The 21,793-nt window shown below is 33.0% G+C and overlaps 2 protein-coding genes and 1 long non-coding RNA gene across 3 annotated transcripts; 2 read left to right on the forward strand and 1 right to left on the reverse strand.

Moving 5' to 3' along the window:
• The first annotated feature begins 2,186 nt into the window (after positions 1-2,186).
• LOC113700513 (8-hydroxygeraniol dehydrogenase-like) lies at positions 2,187-3,556 on the forward strand. Its single transcript, XM_072058412.1, has 3 exons — positions 2,187-2,813; positions 3,028-3,153; positions 3,317-3,556. The coding sequence occupies exons 1-3, from the start codon at positions 2,501-2,503 to the stop codon at positions 3,520-3,522; spliced, it is 645 nt and encodes a 214-aa protein (XP_071914513.1). The 5' UTR covers positions 2,187-2,500; the 3' UTR covers positions 3,523-3,556.
• Positions 3,557-9,479: 5,923 nt separating this feature from the next.
• Positions 9,480-11,779, forward strand: LOC113697909 (8-hydroxygeraniol dehydrogenase-like). Its single transcript, XM_072058411.1, has 5 exons — positions 9,480-9,725; positions 9,833-9,946; positions 10,355-10,868; positions 11,005-11,158; positions 11,245-11,779. The coding sequence occupies exons 1-5, from the start codon at positions 9,637-9,639 to the stop codon at positions 11,445-11,447; spliced, it is 1,074 nt and encodes a 357-aa protein (XP_071914512.1). The 5' UTR covers positions 9,480-9,636; the 3' UTR covers positions 11,448-11,779.
• A 2,528-nt stretch (positions 11,780-14,307) lies between these two features.
• On the reverse strand, positions 14,308-18,360 carry LOC140011016 (uncharacterized). Its single transcript, XR_011818238.1, has 2 exons — positions 14,756-18,360; positions 14,308-14,662 (listed from the first exon to the last, which is right to left on the reverse strand). It is a non-coding gene; the product is annotated as an uncharacterized lncRNA (long non-coding RNA).
• Between the last annotated feature and the right edge of the window lie 3,433 nt (positions 18,361-21,793).

The raw sequence follows: 21,793 nt of genomic DNA on the forward strand, positions 1-21,793 counted from the left end.
TGTGTATTTGAATTTTAATTCAGACAGCCGTAGGTCAATCACTCACTGGAAAGATGCAAAACAGAAGGTTAGTACATATTCTTGGCAAATCAAGTTTTTGACCCCCAAAACAATTTTGACAAGTCATTCTTAACATTTTTGTTCTGCAAATTAAGGATAACATATAGCCTATTTAATATGATTTTAGTCGGTAAAAGAAACACGGAAATGGCCATACGACTTCCCAGTATCAGATGATTATCCTCATGCTAATTAAAGGGCCACGTTTAGGGGTCATCTTGAAATCAACGACAGGTGCTTAATTTTCATGCCCCATTTTTTTTCTCTCTCTCTAAAAGCGTTTGATATATTTATCATTTTTCAGTTGCTTTCCAGAAGTGGATCAACTTTTTTCCCTTTTCCTCACAGACATAGGTATCAAAATAGAGTATGAAACTCAGGATAACTTTTTCATGTTGATTAGATACTTGGAACAATCACCTTTTCCTGCCGAAGCTGCATATGTGGGATTAGCTCCGCGAGGAGCTCCTCGGTCATGGCAACTGGATGCCAAGGTACATTATACATTTGCTTAAATACTTATAATTTGTTACTCTTTTGGTTTCTTTTTTACTAACTGTCACACTTTCCTTATACAGGCAAATTATTTGTTTGTCATGCATATTTCTCTTAACTTTTCTGTTGCTGATCTTAGGGTTATCAATTTTGGACTTGAACTGATGATGGTGGTCATTTCACCATAAGAGGCATTCGCCCAGGCCATTGCAACTTGTATGCTTGGGTACCTGGGATTATGGGTGATTATAAGTCTGAGTTAGATATTAACCTCAGACCAGGTAAACCACTAAATAAGCTTCCATTGTTTTCTTTTCTTCTTTTAAACTATAAGCGCTTAGTATGATAGTTTTACCAAGAACCAATTACTGACTTTTCAGGCCCACTAAATTAGATTTCATGTTCTTGGGAACTGAAAAATGAAACAAACTACGACTTCTAAAATCTCAAGAAATTAATTACCAAATTGCCTAGTATAGTATGCTAATTCCGTTTAAGTGTACATTTACTTTCATAAAAAGAATTATGTTTTGTGTACGCAAAGAAATGGGTTCTATTAATAATAAAAATGGTGCAGATTGAATTCGTATTTACGCCTCCTAGAAATGGTCCAAAATTTTGGGAAATTGGCATTCCTGACTGAGTTTTATGTACCTGATGGAAATCCACGACTCGAAAATCCTTTATTCATCAACCATCCTGAAAAGTCACCTCTCAATCCAAACTAATATTTGTAGTTGTAGACTTAGTGATCAGCAATGCAGAGTGCTCTGCATTCTCAATTGTAAGACAGATATTCAGCTATACAAATTTCGATTGATGCGTTTTTATCACGTTCTGTGTTTTACTGAGACTTTGTCCTTGATGCAAATTTTTAAAACAAAAATATTGTTACTTATTGTTATGAACAATTATTGTTGCATGACATTACAATCATTATTTCTAATCAATTTAACCGTTTCTTTCCTTGACAAAAATGCGTTTTCTGGTCCTAATTTTTTTTCCCTTGGACAAGCCGTAGGGACTGGTTCTCTTGTATATATGTTCCCCCTTGGGCTTAGAGTTAAACATTCCTACATTAAAGTTCTATCCCAGCAATGTGTGTCATTGTGAGAGGAAAAGGTGTCACGTTTGAATCTGTCTTCCTCCACAAACGGATTCTTGCTACCTTCCACCGCATGATGATACTCGCAGTACTACCTCAGTCTGTGCCAATACATTTGTGCCGAAAACCTCTATCTTGGCGTAGTAAAGAATCTAAACAATAAGGAAGTAGACACCAAAGAAAATGGCCAAATCGCCAGAGACAGAGCACCCAATCAAAGCCTTCGGATGGGCTGCAAGGGACCATTCCGGTTCTCTTCCCCCTTTCAAGTTTTCAAGAAGGTAATACTACTATTAATGCAGTACTTGCTGGGATTTCACATTACCTACTGGAACATGATCATTTGTTGTCGTGTATTTGGTGGTAATAGAACTTTAATAGACTGGGATTGTTTGTGCAGGGCTACTGGAGATAATGATGTACAGTTCAAAGTTATGTACTGCGGAATATCTCATTCGGATATTCACATGATCAAGAATCAATGGGGCATGAGCAGCTACCCCATGATACCCGGGTGAAACACCAATTACACATTTTATAATGCAATTACGTTGTTAACAATGAACTAAGAAGCACAGAAAAACTGCATTAATCTCTTCATTTGTGGTTCTTTATCAAACAAGTTGATGCAGGCACGAAATTCTGGGCGTTATAACAGAGGTTGGTAAAAATGTGAAGAATTTCAAGGTCGGGGATAAAGTGGGCGTGGGATGCTAGGTTCAATCATGTCGGAAATGCGATAGCTGCAACAACAATTTGGAGATCTATTGCTCTGGACTAGTACTAACATACGGTGCCGAAAACACTGATGGAACCATCACCTATGGTGGCTACTCCAATATGATGGTGGTTTGTGACGAGCATTTTGTAGTTCGCTGGCCGGAGAATCTTCCGATGGATGCCGGTGCCCCTCTTCTATGTGCTGGAATCACAACTTACAGCCCCTTGAGATATTATGGACTTGACAAACCTGGAATGCACATTGGTATTGTTGGTTTAGGTGGGGTAGGACATGTTGCTGTGAAAATGGCCAAGGCATTTGGGACTAAAGTCACTGTTATCAGCGCCAATATTAACAAAAAGAAGGAAGCTATCGAGAAACTTGGAGCTGATAATTTTTTGGTATGCAGCGACCAGGACCAGATGCAGGAAGGCAGAATTAAATTAAGAAAATAATACTCTATACTACACACAATCCTATGCCATATATATATAAAGTAAAAGATAGTTCACCTCTTATGTTTTAATTATGCTAATGTCTACGTCTATTATGTTAGCATCTCGTGATTTTTCAATTGCCTTTTGTAGCTAAACTGGTAGATTAATAATGTTTCTCTTTCTGAATATGCACGAGAAAACATAGTCAGCGCGTGCTACTTTGGATGGCATTGTTGATACGGTCTCTGCAGTTCAGCCGCTTGTGCCATTGCTCGATATCATGGTTGGTGCGCCAGAAAAGTCGCTCGTAGTGCCAGCATCTCCCCTGCTTCAAGGCAATTGTCTAATATTACTTCCTTTCGATACCTTTTTTTTTTTTTTTTTTCCCATGAAATCAAAATTGATACAGACACGAGAGTTGAATTACAGTGCATTGTCAGAATTTCTTATATAAATGTACGACAAAATAATAACTGGGTATTTCTTTTATAAAAATAGGGAGGAAGCTCATAGGAGGCAGTAGCATTGGCGGGCTAAAGGAGACACAAGAGATGATAGATTTTGCAGCAAAGCACGGAGTAATACCAGAGGTAGAGATCATCCCAATTGATTATGTGAACACCGCGATTGAGCGCCTTGAAAAAGCTGATGTTAAGTACAGATTCGTGATTGACGTTGAGAAAACCATGAAAGCTAGTTTTTAACAGGATTATATTCATAGTTTCGCGAATAAATGACTCTGTATGTATAGCGAGTTTTGGACATTTTGAACGCCTAAAATCCTATACATTGCCCTTTTTAGATTTCATTTTCTTTAAATTTTAGTATCACGGAATACCGTGCAAACTGTAAAAAGATAGTAAAAAGTGGGTAATTTCATTTTTTACTTTCACGTATTTAATTTATGTTAAATACAAAACCTACTAGTTTCCCTTTCTTAATAATATTAGTGTAACACTTTTTGAATTTCACTTATAAACATTTATGTATTTAATATAAATTAATTGATTTAAAGTAAAATGCTCATAAATAGCTAGTAGTTTATTGATATAATGGAAGAAACTCGTAAAGAATTGATATGTTATGGACAATTTTTTTTTTTACTTTCAAATACTTCATTTATATTAAATGCAAAACATGCTAGTTTTCCTTTCGTAAAAATATTTGTCTAACGGCTTTTGAATTTTATTTACAAATATTTATGTATTTAACATAAATTAAATGATTCAGAATAAAATGTATATAAAAACCTAGTACTTGACTCATGTAATAGAGAAAAGCCATAAAGAGTTGGTACTTTATGAGATATTTCTTTTTTAAAAAATATTTAATTTATGTTGAATAGTTAATATACTAGTTTTTTTTGTAAGAAAATACTATAACACTTTTTTGAATTTTACTTAAAAACAGTCATATATTTATTATTCACAAAAAGCTAGTATTTTGAATAGGTAATGCCCATTTGCCCATATGAAGTTTATTAATCACTAATTGTTCTGTAGTGCTTTGTCATTCCTTTGCTAATACTGCTTTGTTAATACAAAGGGCAAATCTGGTACAAATCTTTCTCCATGCACGTTACCACTGCCACATATTATAAGCAATTCTTTTTATTGCAGAGAATTAATCCATAATTTTATCCCCATTTAACAACTTACTGGACAGACACAATGATTATACGAAATGGAAATCGCACATGGTTCATCAAACTCGATACAAGCTTTCAACTATCTGGATGGAACAAATTCATACAAGACCACAATCTACAATACCACTCTATTCTTCGATTTTTACACATAGGATGTATGGTCTTCAAAGTTGCCATCTATAATCAAAATAACTGCTTAGCTTTTCATGAATGGAACATCCTTCTCAATCATTCAGAATCATCCACTAGATGCAGTAAGCAATACCTTTTCCATAAAACAATCCCACCTCTCTGTTGCAAAATACACTAACACTTCCATTTCTTATAACTACAACACTATTCACAGAACAAGAGAGACTGATGACCCATTTCTCATTTTATATAATGCTAACAGCAAACGATCTCGAATCTTTGGTGGGTTTGATACAAATTACATTCTAATCAATATAATACATACACCGCATTACTCCTCTCATTTCATATTACTTCTCCATTTTTTCCCTATTTTCTATCTCAGGTATTTATTGGTGATATACCATCGTATATACAAACAAATGACATGGGAATAATCAACTACTATCATGCTAAAACCCGATGGATCTTCCAGCATGAAGGAAAAGAAATAACAGAAGGCTGGCCAACGTTCGCGCAAAAACACTTCTTGCATGAAGGAAGTGTCATCCTCTTCACCTTGCTCAATGAAAACAACTATGATATCCAACTCTTCAGCAGAGACTTTATCCAAGAATCATGATTAAACATCTCGCCTGTAGCCTCTTACGCATAGCAATTATATGTCCCCTAAACTATCTCTGTTTTACACCCGCTTATATATAACAATATAAAAATAAAGATATACAAATTATTCCAAATTATTAATTTATCTTAGCTTTTACAAAATAATTTTCATTCCATTAATTCCAATAACATATCCATTCTATTAATTTTGAAAAGTAAAATACAAATCCCATCACTACTACCATATCTATTTATAAATATATCAATCCAATGTACCACTTCTCTATCTATTATTCTCACTATATTATCATACAAACCACTCTAAACATTAAATATTAAATAAATCTTACATTACACATACATATGTACACATACATAAATAAATATATAAAAAATATAACAAACAAACAAAACCACAAAAAGTATACACACTAAAAAAATTAAACCATTCTATCACCTAAAATAAAATACTAAATAAGTAAATATACACACGCATATATACAAATATACATACATACTGCAAAATATACATATTCATTATTTGTCCTTTTATATATATTCATTTTCTGCAAAATATATATATCGATAAAAATACTAATTTTTTGAAAAATATATATCAATGAAAATTTTCTATATATCTAATAAATATAAATCAATTTTGCCGCTTTCTATTAGCTTGCATTAATATGACTAATTGTTTAAAAAAAAAAGATAATTTCCCTCTATTACAAAAATGTTACTTCGATAATATTCCAAAAATTAAAAAATTGAAAAATATACCATTGAAGACCAAAATTAAAAAAAAAAAAAAAGAAACCTTTCTCTAAAACTGTAACAAACCCTTATATATACAAACAAAATTATACATGATGCAACTCAAAAAAAATATATTATATTGACACAAAAATCACAGGACGAATAGCAACACCACAAATTGACAGGTTGTCGAAGCCTGTGCAATAATAAAACCTGCTCAAACTAAAAGTAATTTCTGTAGATAGTGGTAAGCAGGGTCGAATCCACAGGGACTGGGAGTAACTGTTCCTTTTCAAATTCACAGTGACAAGGGGGTGTTTTTATGCAGAAGGTGACAATAAAAGAAGTTCAAATAAAATCTAAGAAACTACTAAAAATTAAATAACAAATTACTAAAATCAAATGAATGATAATTAAGGATCTAGCCAAGGAATAACTTCAGCAATGGTTCACCTAATTGATCATCGATAAGCAAAGGCAATTCCAATTATTTACTAATAAATAGGTTATAACTGCCAAACAAGCGATGGCAGTCAACCCCTCCTTACTGTGTCGGTGATCAAGGTACGCCCGTTAATCACTGCTCTAATTGAGAAATAATCCTAGGTACGCCCGTAGAATTTAATTCCCCAATTGCCTTACGTATTAGAGGAACCCTATTCTAACCAAATAACGCACTACCAGGGTTATTTTAGATTAGCCCGCGTATCCCCCCTGACACGAATCTAATCGTGTCAGTTGTCACTATTTTGAGGTAATTAAACAATTACGGATTCAATACCCCAATTGACAATAGATTACCAAATCAATTAATTATCTGGATCCAAGACAATCAACTAATTAAATAACCATAAGCATAGTAATCAGGGAATACACGAATACCAATAAATAAAAGGGAAAGATTAAATTAAATCGATCTCACAGTTTTCAGGTGACCCAAAGCATCCGTCGTCTCTTGACTAGAACGAGGGGATTAGCTCATATTGGATGAACTAAGCCCGCGGGAAATTTCAGCAGAAGTCACGGCCATTGTATGCATTTCAAGAGCCGCAATTCGTCAAACACTTAGTAAGCAAATGTAAGGCACAGGTAACAAATTGAAGCCCTTTATTGTTCCTAGCATCCGCAGAGCAAAATCATTCACAAGGTGTAAGAAGGAAAAGTCAAAGAAAGCTGACAAAAAGCTTCCTCCTCACATTCGTACATGTCTTAGGCCAAAAAGTAAAGTACAAGGGAAAAGTCAACAATTTTCTTTGCTAAGCTAAAGACGAAAAGCTAAGAATTAAAGCCAGCCCCCTTTTTGATCCTTTATCTTCCTTCTTATTGCGGCGGCTCACCAGGAGGGAGAAGCCCTCCGTCAGTCATTCCTTTGCGAAAATTACCAAAATGGGCGTGACATCTCGTGTTCCAAAAGTGCCCCTGGGACAGCTTTATCATCTGAATTCTTTTCCTGTCAATTTGGTACCTGTTATCATATTTTCGTTTTACTCCCTGAAATATACGTAAACTAAGGAAAATAAGTAGAATCCAGCAATTAATCCACATCAAGTCAGGTAATAGGGGAAAATAATAATAAAATAAATAGATAAATTTTAGCCTATCACAAATATAACGACAAACAAAACTACAAAAGATAATCATGCCAAAAGAATACTAAACAATCATACAAACTCAAATAAATTATTAAATATACATATACATATATATATACACATATATATAAATAAATAATAAAATATAACAAACAAACATTTAATTCTACTGCAAATTACAATGATTAAACTCTATAATTTTCGTGTGCAATTATTTTTATTTCTTATAAAAAAAATTATACACATCGCCTTACATTCAATAATATCCATTTATCAATAAACCATTAATACATAAAATCTGTCAACTCTCAAAATTAATATTATCCTTTACTTATTCAAATTCTACTAATTAAAAAAAATACACCTTCTATCTATCTCAATCACATTCATTCATAAATAAATCAATATTATCTTTACTTATCAACAAAAAAGTACTTAATTAATAAACACATTTTTTACCAAGCTATAACATCAAATTATTCCAAATTATTAATCTATCTCATCACGCATATTATCCATCAAATCTTTAGATCATATTAATTTAAAAAAATACAATACAAATCACGTCAATTTTGTTGGGTGTGGGCCAGCCCATTTGTGGGCCAATCCACTTATGCAAAAAGCTTGAGGCTTCTCAAGCTTAAATACAAGGAGCAGCGGCACGTTGTATTGAAGCTTCGGTCCTTGCTTGCCAGAAAAAAAAATATATATATAAGCCGCCACTTTTGAGTGAGACGAAGAGAGAGAAAGGGCCAGGGAGAGAGACACTTCAAAGTCTTGATCGAAGGGCGATTCGAAACCCGATTGAGATGAAATTTTACCCACCTAATCCTCTCATCAAACTCTACTCATCTACCCGTTCAAATTTCAGATTTCCTTTTCCTTTGGTAACACCTTTCCAAACCCACTTCTTTGACAGTTGTAATTTTTAGAGAGTGATTTTATAGCAATTTGCTTGGTTGATATTTGTGCTATAATTGTCATCCGAATATTTCGGATAGACCTGTGTATTCCCATTATTGTGATAGTGGAGATTTTTTGACTGGATTAGGTTCCGTGATTTTTTCCAATTTGGGTTTTCCACGTAAAAATCTTGGTGTCCTGTGCCTTTATTTTTTTTGCATTTTATTATCACTATTGGTATTATTACTTGGTGATTTGGTTTATTCCTATTTTAACTGGTACTTGAGCAAAGATTAAATTTGTCCTGAGTTAACTCTGATATTGTGTGACTGTACTAGTACCTCTTTCCCAACAAATTTCACTATATTTATTTACAAATAAATAAATCTAATATATCACTCATCTATCCACTATTCCAACTCTATTATTATACAAAATACTCTAAATCTATATTATTAAATAAATCTTTTATTATTCTAAAACAATCAATAATGGATAACCCGCGGAACCTGCGGGCACCAAGCCTAGTTAGTTTGTTTACGAGCTGAAGAATTTTTGCTCGGCATCGAGGAGCCACCTTTGGCATCTTAACCACTCTTCCATTTGCCAACCCAAGGCTTTGCCTTTGACAAAGTAAAGCCGTCCGACAACAGCTGAATCTTTTTCTCGTGGAGGGGAGCCATGTATTAGTTTATAGGTACTTGTTTAATTAACGTTAACACGTTTATTACTGTACTAACTGAATGTGGAATATTCTAACACGTTTATTACTGTATTAACTGAATGTGGAATATTCTAATTATATATACCTTTTTTCAAAAAACAACAACATAACTGGCTGTCATTTGAGAATCGAGAAGAAGACAGAAAACTCGTGATTCATGTGAAGCCGCCAGTCCCATTTATGGTATTATACCACAAAATTGGAAGCCTAAAATCTGACGTTAGATTCTCTCTCTCTCTCCTACCTCACCAGCTACGTCACCGTTAGCTGCAAACTTCCACCTATATGTATAGACTCGGCCATTACCACGTTAAGCGAAGAACCTCGCCATTTCTAGACTCCTTTCTCTAGTATTAGTGCATTACTGGCTGCGAGCCTACTGTCTATTGCTGCTTTCCTCGCTTCCTTTTTTGAACCAGTGAAAAACGCTCAGCCCCGTTAATTTTGAAGTGAAGAAATGGCAAAAACACAGCATCCAGTGAAGGCTGTAGGATGGGCTGCCAGAGACCCATCTGGAGTGCTCTCTCCATTTAAGTTTTCAAGAAGGTATAGTCAGGCATGTACATTTTTAACTGGTTTGATGGTTTTTTTTTTCTTTTTTTTGGTTGGGTTGGTGGGATTATGAAATTGCTGTTGTTTTTGTGATTTTGCAGGGCTACTGGTGAGCATGATATTCAATTCAAAGTGTTGTATTGTGGAATCTGTCATGCGGATCTTCATTTCTGCAAGAATGAATGGGGCTTCTCCCAGTACCCCATGGTGCCAGGGTAAGTAAGAATTTATGAATCCCAAGCATGATCAGCTCGTCGTACTTTTAAAATTTGCAAACTTGGCTAGCAAAATTATGCTAATTTTGTTCGAGTGCAAAAGATTACTTTGAAATCGACGCACTTCAAGGTAATTTTACGCCTGGTGTGTAAAAAAGGATGGAAAACTGGAAATGCTAGCAGAAACTGTTTCGTTGGATCGATAGTACTTTGGAATTTTATATGACCAAGTTTGAAGTTCTAGTATGACAAACTAATTATGATTTCTTGATTTAATGGTGTTGTATGGATAGATTTGGATTAAGCGGACATTAAGACAAATAAGATTTCGTGAAGAATGACTAAGGATCCTGTTAATTTTGTTTTAACAATTGGCAAGGTGCTGACAACTACAATTCATCAATACAGGCATGAAATTGTGGGTGTAGCAATTGAAGTTGGTAGTAAGGTTGAGAAAGTCAAGGTTGGGGACAAGGTTGGTGTCGGTTGCCTAGTAGGATCATGTCGCGGCTGTGATATGTGTTCCCAAGATCTTGAGAACTACTGCCCGAAACACATACTAACATACAGCGCCATTGACACGGATGGAACACTCACGCAAGGAGGCTATTCTAATATCATGGTTGCTGATGAGCACTTTGTTGTTCGCTGGCCGGAGAATCTGCCGATGGATATCGGTGCACCCCTCCTATGTGCTGGGATCACTACTTATAGCCCATTGAGATATTTTGGACTCGATAAACCTGGCGTACATGTCGGCATTGTTGGCTTGGGCGGGCTTGGGCATGTTGGCGTGAAATTCGCGAAGGCTTTTGGGGCAAAGGTGACTGTGATCAGTACCTCCGAGGGTAAAAGGCAGGAAGCCATAGGAAAACTTGGTGCAGATGGTTTCTTAAACAGCCGTGATCCTGAGCAGCTGCAGGTAATTAATTAATGTTTTATTGGAATTGTCTGGGTTCCGAGATTAGTCACCGATTGATATTGTAGGTTTTGCTAGTTGCAACAAAACAATGTTTACTGATTCAAATTGTACTTGGTCTGTTTAATTGAATGAGCAGGCTGCGGCAGGTACCATGGATGGTATTATAGATACTGTTTCTGCTGTTCACCCCATTGTCCCACTGATCAATTTGTTGAAGCCTCATGGGAAGATTGTCATGGTTGGGGTACCCGAAAAACCACTTGAATTTGGCACAATTCCCCTTATAGCGGGTAAGCATTGCATTTCTCCCTTTGTTTGCCTGGCATTTTCTGGTCGTAGTACCTGTGCCTAACTTGTAAACTTGATGAATTTACAGGCAGGAAGACCATTTCTGGGAGTGCCGTCGGTGGCTTAAAGGAAACTCAAGAAATGATCGATTTTGCGGCAAAGCACAATATCTTACCAGATGTGGAGATCGTCCCGGTGGACTATGTCAACACCGCAATGGAGCGCCTGCTGAAAGCTGATGTCAAGTACCGATTCGTGATTGACATTGGAAACACATTGAAATCTGATTAAATTGTGCAGTCCATGCTCTTGAAAATCTAGCTTATACAAGAAAAGACCTAAAAATATTCTTTTTTCCGAAACGATATTAGTAATATATTGATCATCAACTAAACTTTACATTATTCTTTCCTAAAAATATTTTTTCCCTATTAGAATTTTTGCCCAACTGTTATGGGATTGGATATTTACTAGTAATGAAATATACTACCATCTGTAGTGAGTAGTTTCATACTTGTAGTCTCAATTGTAACAACCTTTGTTGTTGCCGTCTTTCACTGTAACGGGCGTCCCTGTCGTGGAGATTACTATATGACTGTGTTTGGATAGAATATTACTTAAAATATTTTTTGTGATGTAATGTATGTAAAATAAAAAAATAAATTAAAAAATATGTTAATGATGCAAGCTAATTATTATGTAAAAAAATTTAGTTATCTAAACACTCTCGTATTTTGCATTTTTGGCTCTAGGTGGGGATTTGCCTGGCCTGGGGGGAACGTAGGTAAACAACAATGGATCTCATTACTTTTGTAGAGAGCACCTTGTAAGACTTGAACGGCTTGGAAAAGAACTCTTTTTGGCTCAATTGATTCACTAATGCAGCTTGATGACATTAATTCGCACAAAAGAAATAAGATTCTAATAATAGCATCAGATGCTGTTACTTTGAAGTTAGTCGATTATCATTACTTGTATCGCCCTTTAACTTTCCTATCTTCCAAATAAATATCGGGAGAGGGCGAGTTGAAATTTGATACAATGTGGCCTGGTTGGACTTTTTATATTATTTAGTATATAATTAAATTACATTATTGTATTTAAAATAAAAGTAAAAGTCGTGTATATGAATAAAAAATTTGACTTATGTTCAATATAATATTTTGATATATTTATATATAAAAGAATTTAAACATGTACAACAATAAGAAAGAATCGCACAAAACGCCATTATATTCGATCCTAATCCATGTATCCGCTCATACTTGCCCTCGTCTCTACCGTCCTTATCTTCCAAATAAATATTCGCTCGTACTTCCCCTTGTCAATAGAGTCTGTTCTTGAGCCCATAAAACATTGATTGTGACTTGTCTAAAGATAATTCTTGCTGGAATACTTATGGTAGATATTGATATGATGTACAACCATTTCGTTTTTAATTTTCAAGAAAAACTCTCTTGTCACATATGGTTGTAACTTCTTAAGTGAGTATTTTCGTACGAGAAGAGAAGGTAATAAATTTGTAATTAATGTTGACGAATACATAACTCTAAGGACCTATTTGGCGTTGTGGCACTTTTAATAAAATAACACTTTTAGATGATAAAAGTACTTTTGAGATGAACATTGTTCTATAAAATTAGGAGTGAAACTTTTTTTGTATTAAAAGTATTTTTAGCAAAAATTCAAATTTAGTGTTTTTAGAATAGCTTTTGTGTTTTGAAAAAATAAAATATTAATTTAATCACTTTATGCTACATTATGAACTAAATAAAGAGATAAATATATTTAAAAAGTTTTTCAAATTATATATTATCTAATACCATAAGTACTTATTGAACTATGTATTTAAATAATATACTTAAGGACTTAAATATTAAAAACTGTATTAAATAAAGTATTTTTTTTTTCAATAAGTTAAAACAGGGCTTTCTCTAAACATTGAGACCGTGATGTAATTCTTAAATTTTTCACTTCATTAAAGTCCTCAACATAAATGTCATTTTTTTCTGTTGGATTTATATATGGTTCTGAAATTTGAAAATGCACATATCTAGTATTTCAATTGTCTTTGTGTAATGCATTAGGAAATCCTTTCCTTGTCGTCTTAGGAAAACGAAAATGTGAGTGGCGTGTGTATAGTGCAAGGTAAATAACAAGTATTATTTAGTTCCGATTAAACTAATTAAAACAGAATACAATTATTTCCGGTGGGTGGTTGTATTTTATTCAGTTGCTTGGAGGAAGCTTGCCACTTTGTCTTTGAGCAGCTGTTTCAAAGGACTCATCTTCTTGGAACTTCTCTCTGCAAAGCCCTCTTCGGTGAACTTTCCTCTTTGTCACGTGATTTTCTGCCGATAACCTTTTCTACATTCATTTTTCCACTGTACATGCCTGGTATGTATTGAAAATTTTATTCGAGATCTCCAGAGGCTCCATAATCCAAGGCAGAAAATAGTGCCCCGAGGGATTTTATTGAAGGAAGATAAGGAAGGGTTGTTGTTAGCACGAACAAAAGTATGCGTACTATGGAAGCAATTTTAACACATATAAAAATATATGGAAAGGGGTGGAGAAACAAATACTTAATAATTTAATTAACTCAAATCTTAACAAAACCCAATAATGATAATACCAAGTCATAACCTTTCGCTCATGATACCTTACAAATCTCAATTCAACTCTTCAAGTAATAATCTATTAGACTGGTAGTATTTATAGACTCCAAAACATTTTAAAATAAATACAATTGTAAGTCAAAATTTACTTGGAAATAGAGCTGTTAAACGAGGCGAGTCGAACTCGAGCACACGGCAATCGAGCTCGACTCGAACATCTAATCGAGCTAGTTCGAGCTCGCTCGACTAGTAATTTGAGCTTCACAAACTGTTCGAGATCGACTCGATATACTCGGTAGAAAACTCGAGTTCGAGCTCGAACTTGAGTTCACAAAAGCGAGCCAAGCTTATCGAGCTCGAAATCGATTTTGAACTCAAGCCGAGCTTCGAGCTCGAGCTCGTTTATGGAAGATAACATATCAACTTCTTGTACACTCATACTCAGTTTGACAAAAAAAGAACAACACATTCCCTGATATATCATCCACTCAATTCGACAATGCAAAACAGAAGCATCATAAGCACGAGTAGCGAAAAAGAAGTTCAAACTGCAGCTCAAACTATCAAATGGAGGAACAAAATGTCCAAACTCGGCATCAGACCAGATCAGATTACAAAATGAAAAATTACATAAAAGAGTCCAAACAATTAAACATCAGCCATCAATACGTTTTAAGCAGTTTCTAAAATGTCCAAACTCTAGACCAAGAGTTAAAAACAACTTTCTTGGGTGAAAACAACTTGTGAATGATGCAGCTTTTGAACGAAATCAGCAGGTGAATGAATCAGCTTGCACCAAGCAACATCAACGGCCACCAAATCAAGTTGTGAATGATTCAGGAAGTTCAACTTCCTCAAATGTGATTGATTCGGCTGCATCAAGTGATTCTTACAAAACAAAAGCATGAAAGTTATAAAATTCTTCAAAATCAGATATAAAGAAACTGTAACAACAACAAAAACATCCAATCAATTACTTACTCGAGACTTATTCTTTAGGCCATGAAGACTGTGGATCCAATCGTTGCCGCAAAGTAACATTGCACCGTCTCAACTGACATAGAAGCTCGTCGATCATCAATTACTCTACCTCCGGCGTTGAAGGTAGATTCTGAAGCCACAGTTGTAACAGGAACGGAGAGTATATCGGCAGCCATCCTCGACAAGATAGGAAATCTCAATCTTTCCCCTTTCCACCAACCCAAAACATCTAGATTTGCATTTGCATCACAATCATACCTACTTTCCTCTAAATAAACATCTAAATCTGATTTTCTCTGGTAGACCCCTGTCAATTTCACTCACATGCATGTGAAACTTTTCTTTACCCGTTAAAACGGTAGGTCCAGTCATTTTCTGTTTCTTATTAGAAGAGCTAGAACCTTCATTTTCTTTCCTTTTTACAACCTGCCTCTGTTATTGTTCAAAATGGAAAACAATATGACAATCAACATATTCATTGTAAAGCTCATAAAAAATGTCTCCAATCTCAGCCACGAATCTAGGAGCTGCATCCTCGCCATAAATCACCAAAAAAACATGATTAATAAGAAATATTTTGTATCTCGGATCCAAAATTGCACCCAAAGATAGCAATACATTACCTTTCCCCCAATACTTATCAAATTTAATAGACATATTTCCAGCCATAACCCGAATATGCTCGAAAGGGTCAAGAGCTTTTTCATTTAAAAGCTCTTTAATCCTATAGAGCTCCACAAGAAAAATGTTAGCTATTGGATACTCGGACTGGAAAATCATATCAGTGATTTCATGAAATATTCCTAGAAATTTGCACACTACTTCCACTTTCATCAACTCAAAATCAGTAGGAATATAATGAAATTTGGGGTCAATGTCTGCATATCTTGGAAAGACATCCTTGAACTCTAAACCCGAAACTAACATCAAATAGGTGCTATTCCACCTTGTTGGACTGTCCAAAATTAGGTTTCTAGAGGGCAACTGTAACTGTTTTTTAATTTTGGCAAATTCAAGAAGCCTAAATTCAGAATTGTTCAAGTACTTTATCCCTTCTCTAACAACATCAATCACACCATCAAGTTGACTAAGACCAAAAATTTCAAGGGAGGTCTCTGAAATTATCCCAATCAAATTTGTACTAGTTGTTTACTAGTTTACTGCTTTTGAAATTAATTCTTCTGTTATATGGTTAAGTAGAAGTGTTACAGACCATGTTTTGCCTACGTGACCAGCATATTGCTATAGTATAGTAGTGGTGTCCTGGATCTAGGCATAAGCAGTAATTGGTGACTCGTCTTCCGATGCTTTGACGGACCTCAAACTATTATATTAGGAAAAATATATTTTGACCAAAAGAAAATGAAAAGAAGTCACCCGTCCGCCGTCTGGATCATTTTTAAGAGGTGGCTAAATCCATTTTTAAGACAAGTCACCTGTCCGCCGTGTGGATGACTCGGAAGGCCACGGGCAACAACATCAATCGACATCAAGATAGGCGTCATCATCCATGCAGATCCATGCGGATGTAAACATCAAAATAATAAATCGGCCAGATACTAACGAGTTTAGACTCACATGTATAAAATTTAATACTTAACCACTAGGCCAATGGCTCAGTGGCCATCAGGGAGGGACTCAGGCTGTAAGTGAGCGTTCATACCTTATTTATGGTAAAAAAAATTTAAGGATTGTGCCATAGCATTAAGCTCCCCCTCCTCCTTAGATTAGGATAGATTAAGTTATATAAATGTATTGTTACCGATAAAAAAAATATATAATTTAATACTTAAATTCAAATTGAGTTGATATGATAAGTATTTACACCCATAAATATACACACTGATGGTGTGAAAAGAATCATTCAAAAAGAATGTACACAAAAAATTTTGTCACTTGTTAGAGCTTTATTGCGTTCCACAATGACTTTCATTCATTAAATCTCAGATATGTTTACCCAAACTTGCCAAGAAAAGTACTTTAGGACCTTCAAATATACTACTTATAATTAACATGAGGAGCGCAACTAGCAACTTTTATGTGTTTTACGTACTTAGACAAATGTTTTGCTGATCATGAGTTTTGACGTTTGACTGTAATTTTGTCAAATATCTGAATAAATTGATAATTTGACCACATTTCAACTTTCAAGTCGTGATTAATTCTTTTTTTTTTGGGATCGTTCTATGCTAGGCACGCTTTGACCGTGCCTACCGTAGGAACGTGCTCAGAAATGTACTCTAATGATTAGTACAGTGGATCTTAAGGGAAAATGAACATTGGAAGCCACGCGCATGAATTAAGTGTAGGAAGGAAATGATTTAGGGAATAGTTAATGTGTTATAATTCTTTGACAATTGAAATTTTTGTAGAATTCTAATTTGGAAAGACAACTTATATGGTCTATACAAAATTTTGAAGAACTAAAAAAATAATTGTAAACTCTATAATATTACTTAGGAAAGCTTCTAGAAGTTTTGAACCAGTGAATGGTAGGTAGCATAGATATGTAAATATTAATGCTTAAAATGTGTAAGTAGTGTTCACACTAATTACTTGGAAGTAATCAATTTGAAAATATACAAATTTTGCATGAAAAGATAAGATATACACAATATATTTGTAAATAATGAAGGTGATTGTTTTTGTACAATTTAAAAGCAGTATATCCTTGCTCAAACCCTTTATAACTAGTATTTTGACTCATGCTATGCACGAGTTTATATTTTAACCCATAATAATAACAAAATTTATTTTTTACATGAAAATTAAAATCAAAAGATTTTTTAAGAAGTACTATTTTTGTCTCCAAATTTATGGAAACGAATTAGATGTAAAAAAAGATATAAAATAAGGTTCAATAAAATGTGTTAATTATTTTCAACATCAAGGTAATTTTTAACTATAGTTGCATGTTCCCATTTCTCAAAATAGAAAAAGTACTATGGATTATAAGAAAATTTATGTAGGTTTACTTATATGGATAATTTCAAGTCAATGTTTATTTATCTAATACAGGTCAATATTTGATTATATTGTGCACAAAACAATTCGATCCGTAAAAAATACATGCAAAAGCAATCCTAGACCAGTGTATTAATAACTTGTAAAAGAAATTTAAGTCAAAACCTAAAATATAAAATTTAGAATATTTAAAATAAATCAAATTTAATTGAATTGCAACAAATAGCGGCTGATTTTGCATAGTTGTACTGCTCGTGTTCCATTATTAAAATTTACATTTTATACAAATGAAAGTTTCATTCAATATGATGGTTAATTAACCTAAGGTCATTTTTGAATGATCAAAACATACATATAGTGACCCTCTATAAAACATTTTTTAAAAAAATCCACCCATTATCCATAAAAAAAGACACACCAAAATACCCGCACATCAATACCCTTTTCTTCATCAACCACACAACACATCCTTTTCAAAATCTCAACTAATATAAGTACTTTTTGACAAATCACTGTAACCCCAAATGAACCTTAAGAAAGACTCAAGTCAACAAAAATAACAAAGTAACACTATGTACTTGTATATAATAATAACGAGATAAATAAGGACAAAATATAAATACAAATGAAAGTAGCTACTTAAAACCGATTTGAATTATTTACTATAAACAAAACCTTATCATTAGCATTGAATTTCAAAACTTTTGAATTTTGAAATTCAACTATACAAAGTTTGAAATTAAAATTCAACTTTTGTACACATGTTATAAATCAAATAATGATAGTGTATATACTATCAGTGTATATAAGATTTACTCTATTTAAAATAGTACATGAAAAGCATAGAAAAAGGGTTTCTTTAATGGGTGCCCAATGGGCACCTATTAATATATCTAGCATTCACCTATTCTACTATATATATACATAAATTAATAATTATTTTTTTCTTATATTTATTTACTTTCCTTATTTAATCTTACCTACTATTCTTTGTATTTATTTACTTTTTCTAATTAATCATACATTTCTAAAAAATATGACGCCTGAAATATATGTTAACGAGTGCCCAAACCCACCAAAATTATATATCCAGCCTTGTGTAGTTGTATTTTTATTTTATTTCAGTACATACTTTTTTCAAAATAGATCACAACAAAATCCAAAGGAAGATTTTAAACGCCAGTATTAACTTTTTTTAGCATTATTGATAGACACTATCCCTAAGGGTGGACACGGGTCAGGTACCTGTCCTATACACCATTTGACTGACCCGATCTGCATCTTATGGATTAACCATTTTTTGACCCTTACCCACCCCACATGTCAACGGGTATTCTACTGAGATAAGATCGAATCAACGAGTACTCATTCTGTCCAACTTATCATTTAATTTTTTTTTAAAAAATAATTTATACTAATTTAATTTTATATTTTACATATTCATATAAGATTTAATAAAGATTTTTTCTCAAAAAAAAGTCCCCCGCCAAAAAAAAAATATGTGAAGAGAACACAAGGAAAAGGAAAAAAATTAAAAGAATTCAAAATCAATAAAAATTTGAAATAAGCAGCACATTTTATAAAATATATATTCCATATTAATTAAACTTTTTTCTAAAAAATATAAGATCATGACATCTACAAATGAATCTTATAGACAAACTATAGTCTTTGATATTTGTAATGCAATTTGTTGAATGAAATTACTCACTTAACTCCAAAAATATTATTTTATAGTATAGTATATAAATAAATAATTAAATTAATATATGCGAGCGGGTCTAGTATCCGTGAGTTTTTAATTATGCGATACTAGCCTGTCCGTATTTAAATTGGTATTCGACCCTCTTTTGATCCGATCAAATAATATGAATCGAGTACTTTCGGATTGAATAAAATTAGAGATGGCAGATTTTTAGGTTAGTGGGTGCTTTTGCAAACCCTTAACTGTCCCAAATAAAGAACATCTAATGTAAAAGCTACTGTCATTTGTTTATTTCCTTTTTGAAATTGATATTATTTTTTAATTTTGATATTTCCTAAGTTATTTTTTATTTTGCTCTTGCCAAATTAATAGTATGATTTTGGGTAGTGCCCTACCAAAAAATTAAAGTGTTATCTTTTCAAGCATAAATTTGTTCTTTTAATTTTTTAACTTTAGACAATATAAATATTGTATGTTTATAAATTGAACATTTTAATTTAATGTTTAAACAGTAGTTACATATTTAAGTTAGAATTACCAAAGGTAATACTACATATTTATGTTGGAATTACCTAAAAGAATGACTAGAGTGAATGTTAGTTCTTTTTTGAATTTGATAGTATGTTTTATCTTTTATATTTGATAAGTTGTTTTCATTTTGTTATTACCAATTTGAAGGGTTTGAAATATTATTTCCTTATTAGCAACAATCATTTATAAGTGTGGTATTGTGTTAGTATGTTAAGCTTTGTTAATGTTTTTAGAAATGTTACTCATTCGTAAATGCCTATATGATAAGTATGTAATTTCAAATTTTGCTAGTATTTTGAATGTTGTTAATATTTCAAAATTGTAACTAACTTATAATCGCATACATGGTATGTATGCAATTCAAAGATTGAAAATTATTTATTTAACTAAAAATAAATAAACAATATAACAAAAAAGATGGGGAGTTGGGAGTTCTCTAATGTGGTCTACACTAAAATTGTAAATAATTTGTGTTATTAGCCAATTATTATAGAGTCATGGGAATTGTAATTAAATTTTGTGTTATCAATCTACAATTTTCCAAATGTGATTTGGATAAGTTTTACATAAATTTGAAACTGTGAGTAAGGGTCAACTAGACATGGAGAGGAATTGGAATCATGGAAATCTGTTTGCATATCGGTAGCAAACAAAAGAATTTGAAATGGTTTGATTGTACCAAATTGTGGAGCCAATGTGTGTGAATTAAAATAAATATAAAATTCTAGGAAAAAGGGATTGGGATTTAGGTGATGCGTGAAGGTTTCTGATAAAAAAAAACCCTCAATCTATTACATATATATAAAGATAAGACAACAAGTAAAATTCTCAATTTGTACAATACGATTAAGGGAAAAATGTATCATTTTTACATTTTTACGATAGTCATGCATTGATATTTATCAATTTGTCAAACCATTTCTTTAAATCTATAATATCTTATATACAAAAAAATGTTACAAATGACAAAACATGCTATTTGTCATTTGAAGCTAAGGAAAACATTAAACTAAAAAATTTTACTTGGAGAGAATTATTAATAAGTTGGTTAAACCAAGCCTTTTTTGCCTAAAAGAAATGTTAAAATAAAGACAGGATTTTTTATAAGGTAATTTAACAAAAATATTTCCGACATAAAATATAGGGATTTAAACATGTAAATTAAACAAACTATAATCATTAGATGATATTAATTGAAATTAATAAAAAATTCAAAATCCTTGAGAAATGACACATGTTAACGTATATGTATACTATTTGTCATTTGCAACTAAGGGAAACGTTAAAAGTAGTAAATATACTAAATTTTACTTAGAAAAGGTTATTGATAAGTTAGTTTAACTAGGATTTTTATGTCTAAAGGAAATGGTAAAATAAAATATTTACTTAGAGAGGCTTTTTGATAAGTTAGTTTAACAAAATATTTTTCTAACTAAAATATAGTAATTTAAACATTTGAACTAAACAAACTAATAACTATTAAATTACATTAATTGAATTGATTAAAGAGTAAAATAATTCCAGAATACATGTCATATTATTAGATCTTTTAGAAAACATGGACTAATAAATTTCTAGTATAATAGATTTCCTCGTATTCGTCCCATTACAATCTACACCCTACTTTCAACTTTTTATTCTTCTTATGCTTGGTCGGATATAGGCCTGTCAACGGATCGGGTCCGAGCCGAAATTAATAAATCCGGACCTGAATCTGTTATACTGCATTAGTTCCGGATTTGGCTCGAATATCCGACAGGTCTTTTAATCTTTCTACCGGACCCGCACCCGATGAGTCCCGAATTCGGGTCAGGCCTACTCAACAAAAGACCCGTCAA

Source organism: Coffea arabica, chromosome 7e (genome assembly GCF_036785885.1).
Source record: "Coffea arabica cultivar ET-39 chromosome 7e, Coffea Arabica ET-39 HiFi, whole genome shotgun sequence".
In the NCBI taxonomy this organism is placed as follows: Eukaryota; Viridiplantae; Streptophyta; class Magnoliopsida; order Gentianales; family Rubiaceae; genus Coffea; species Coffea arabica.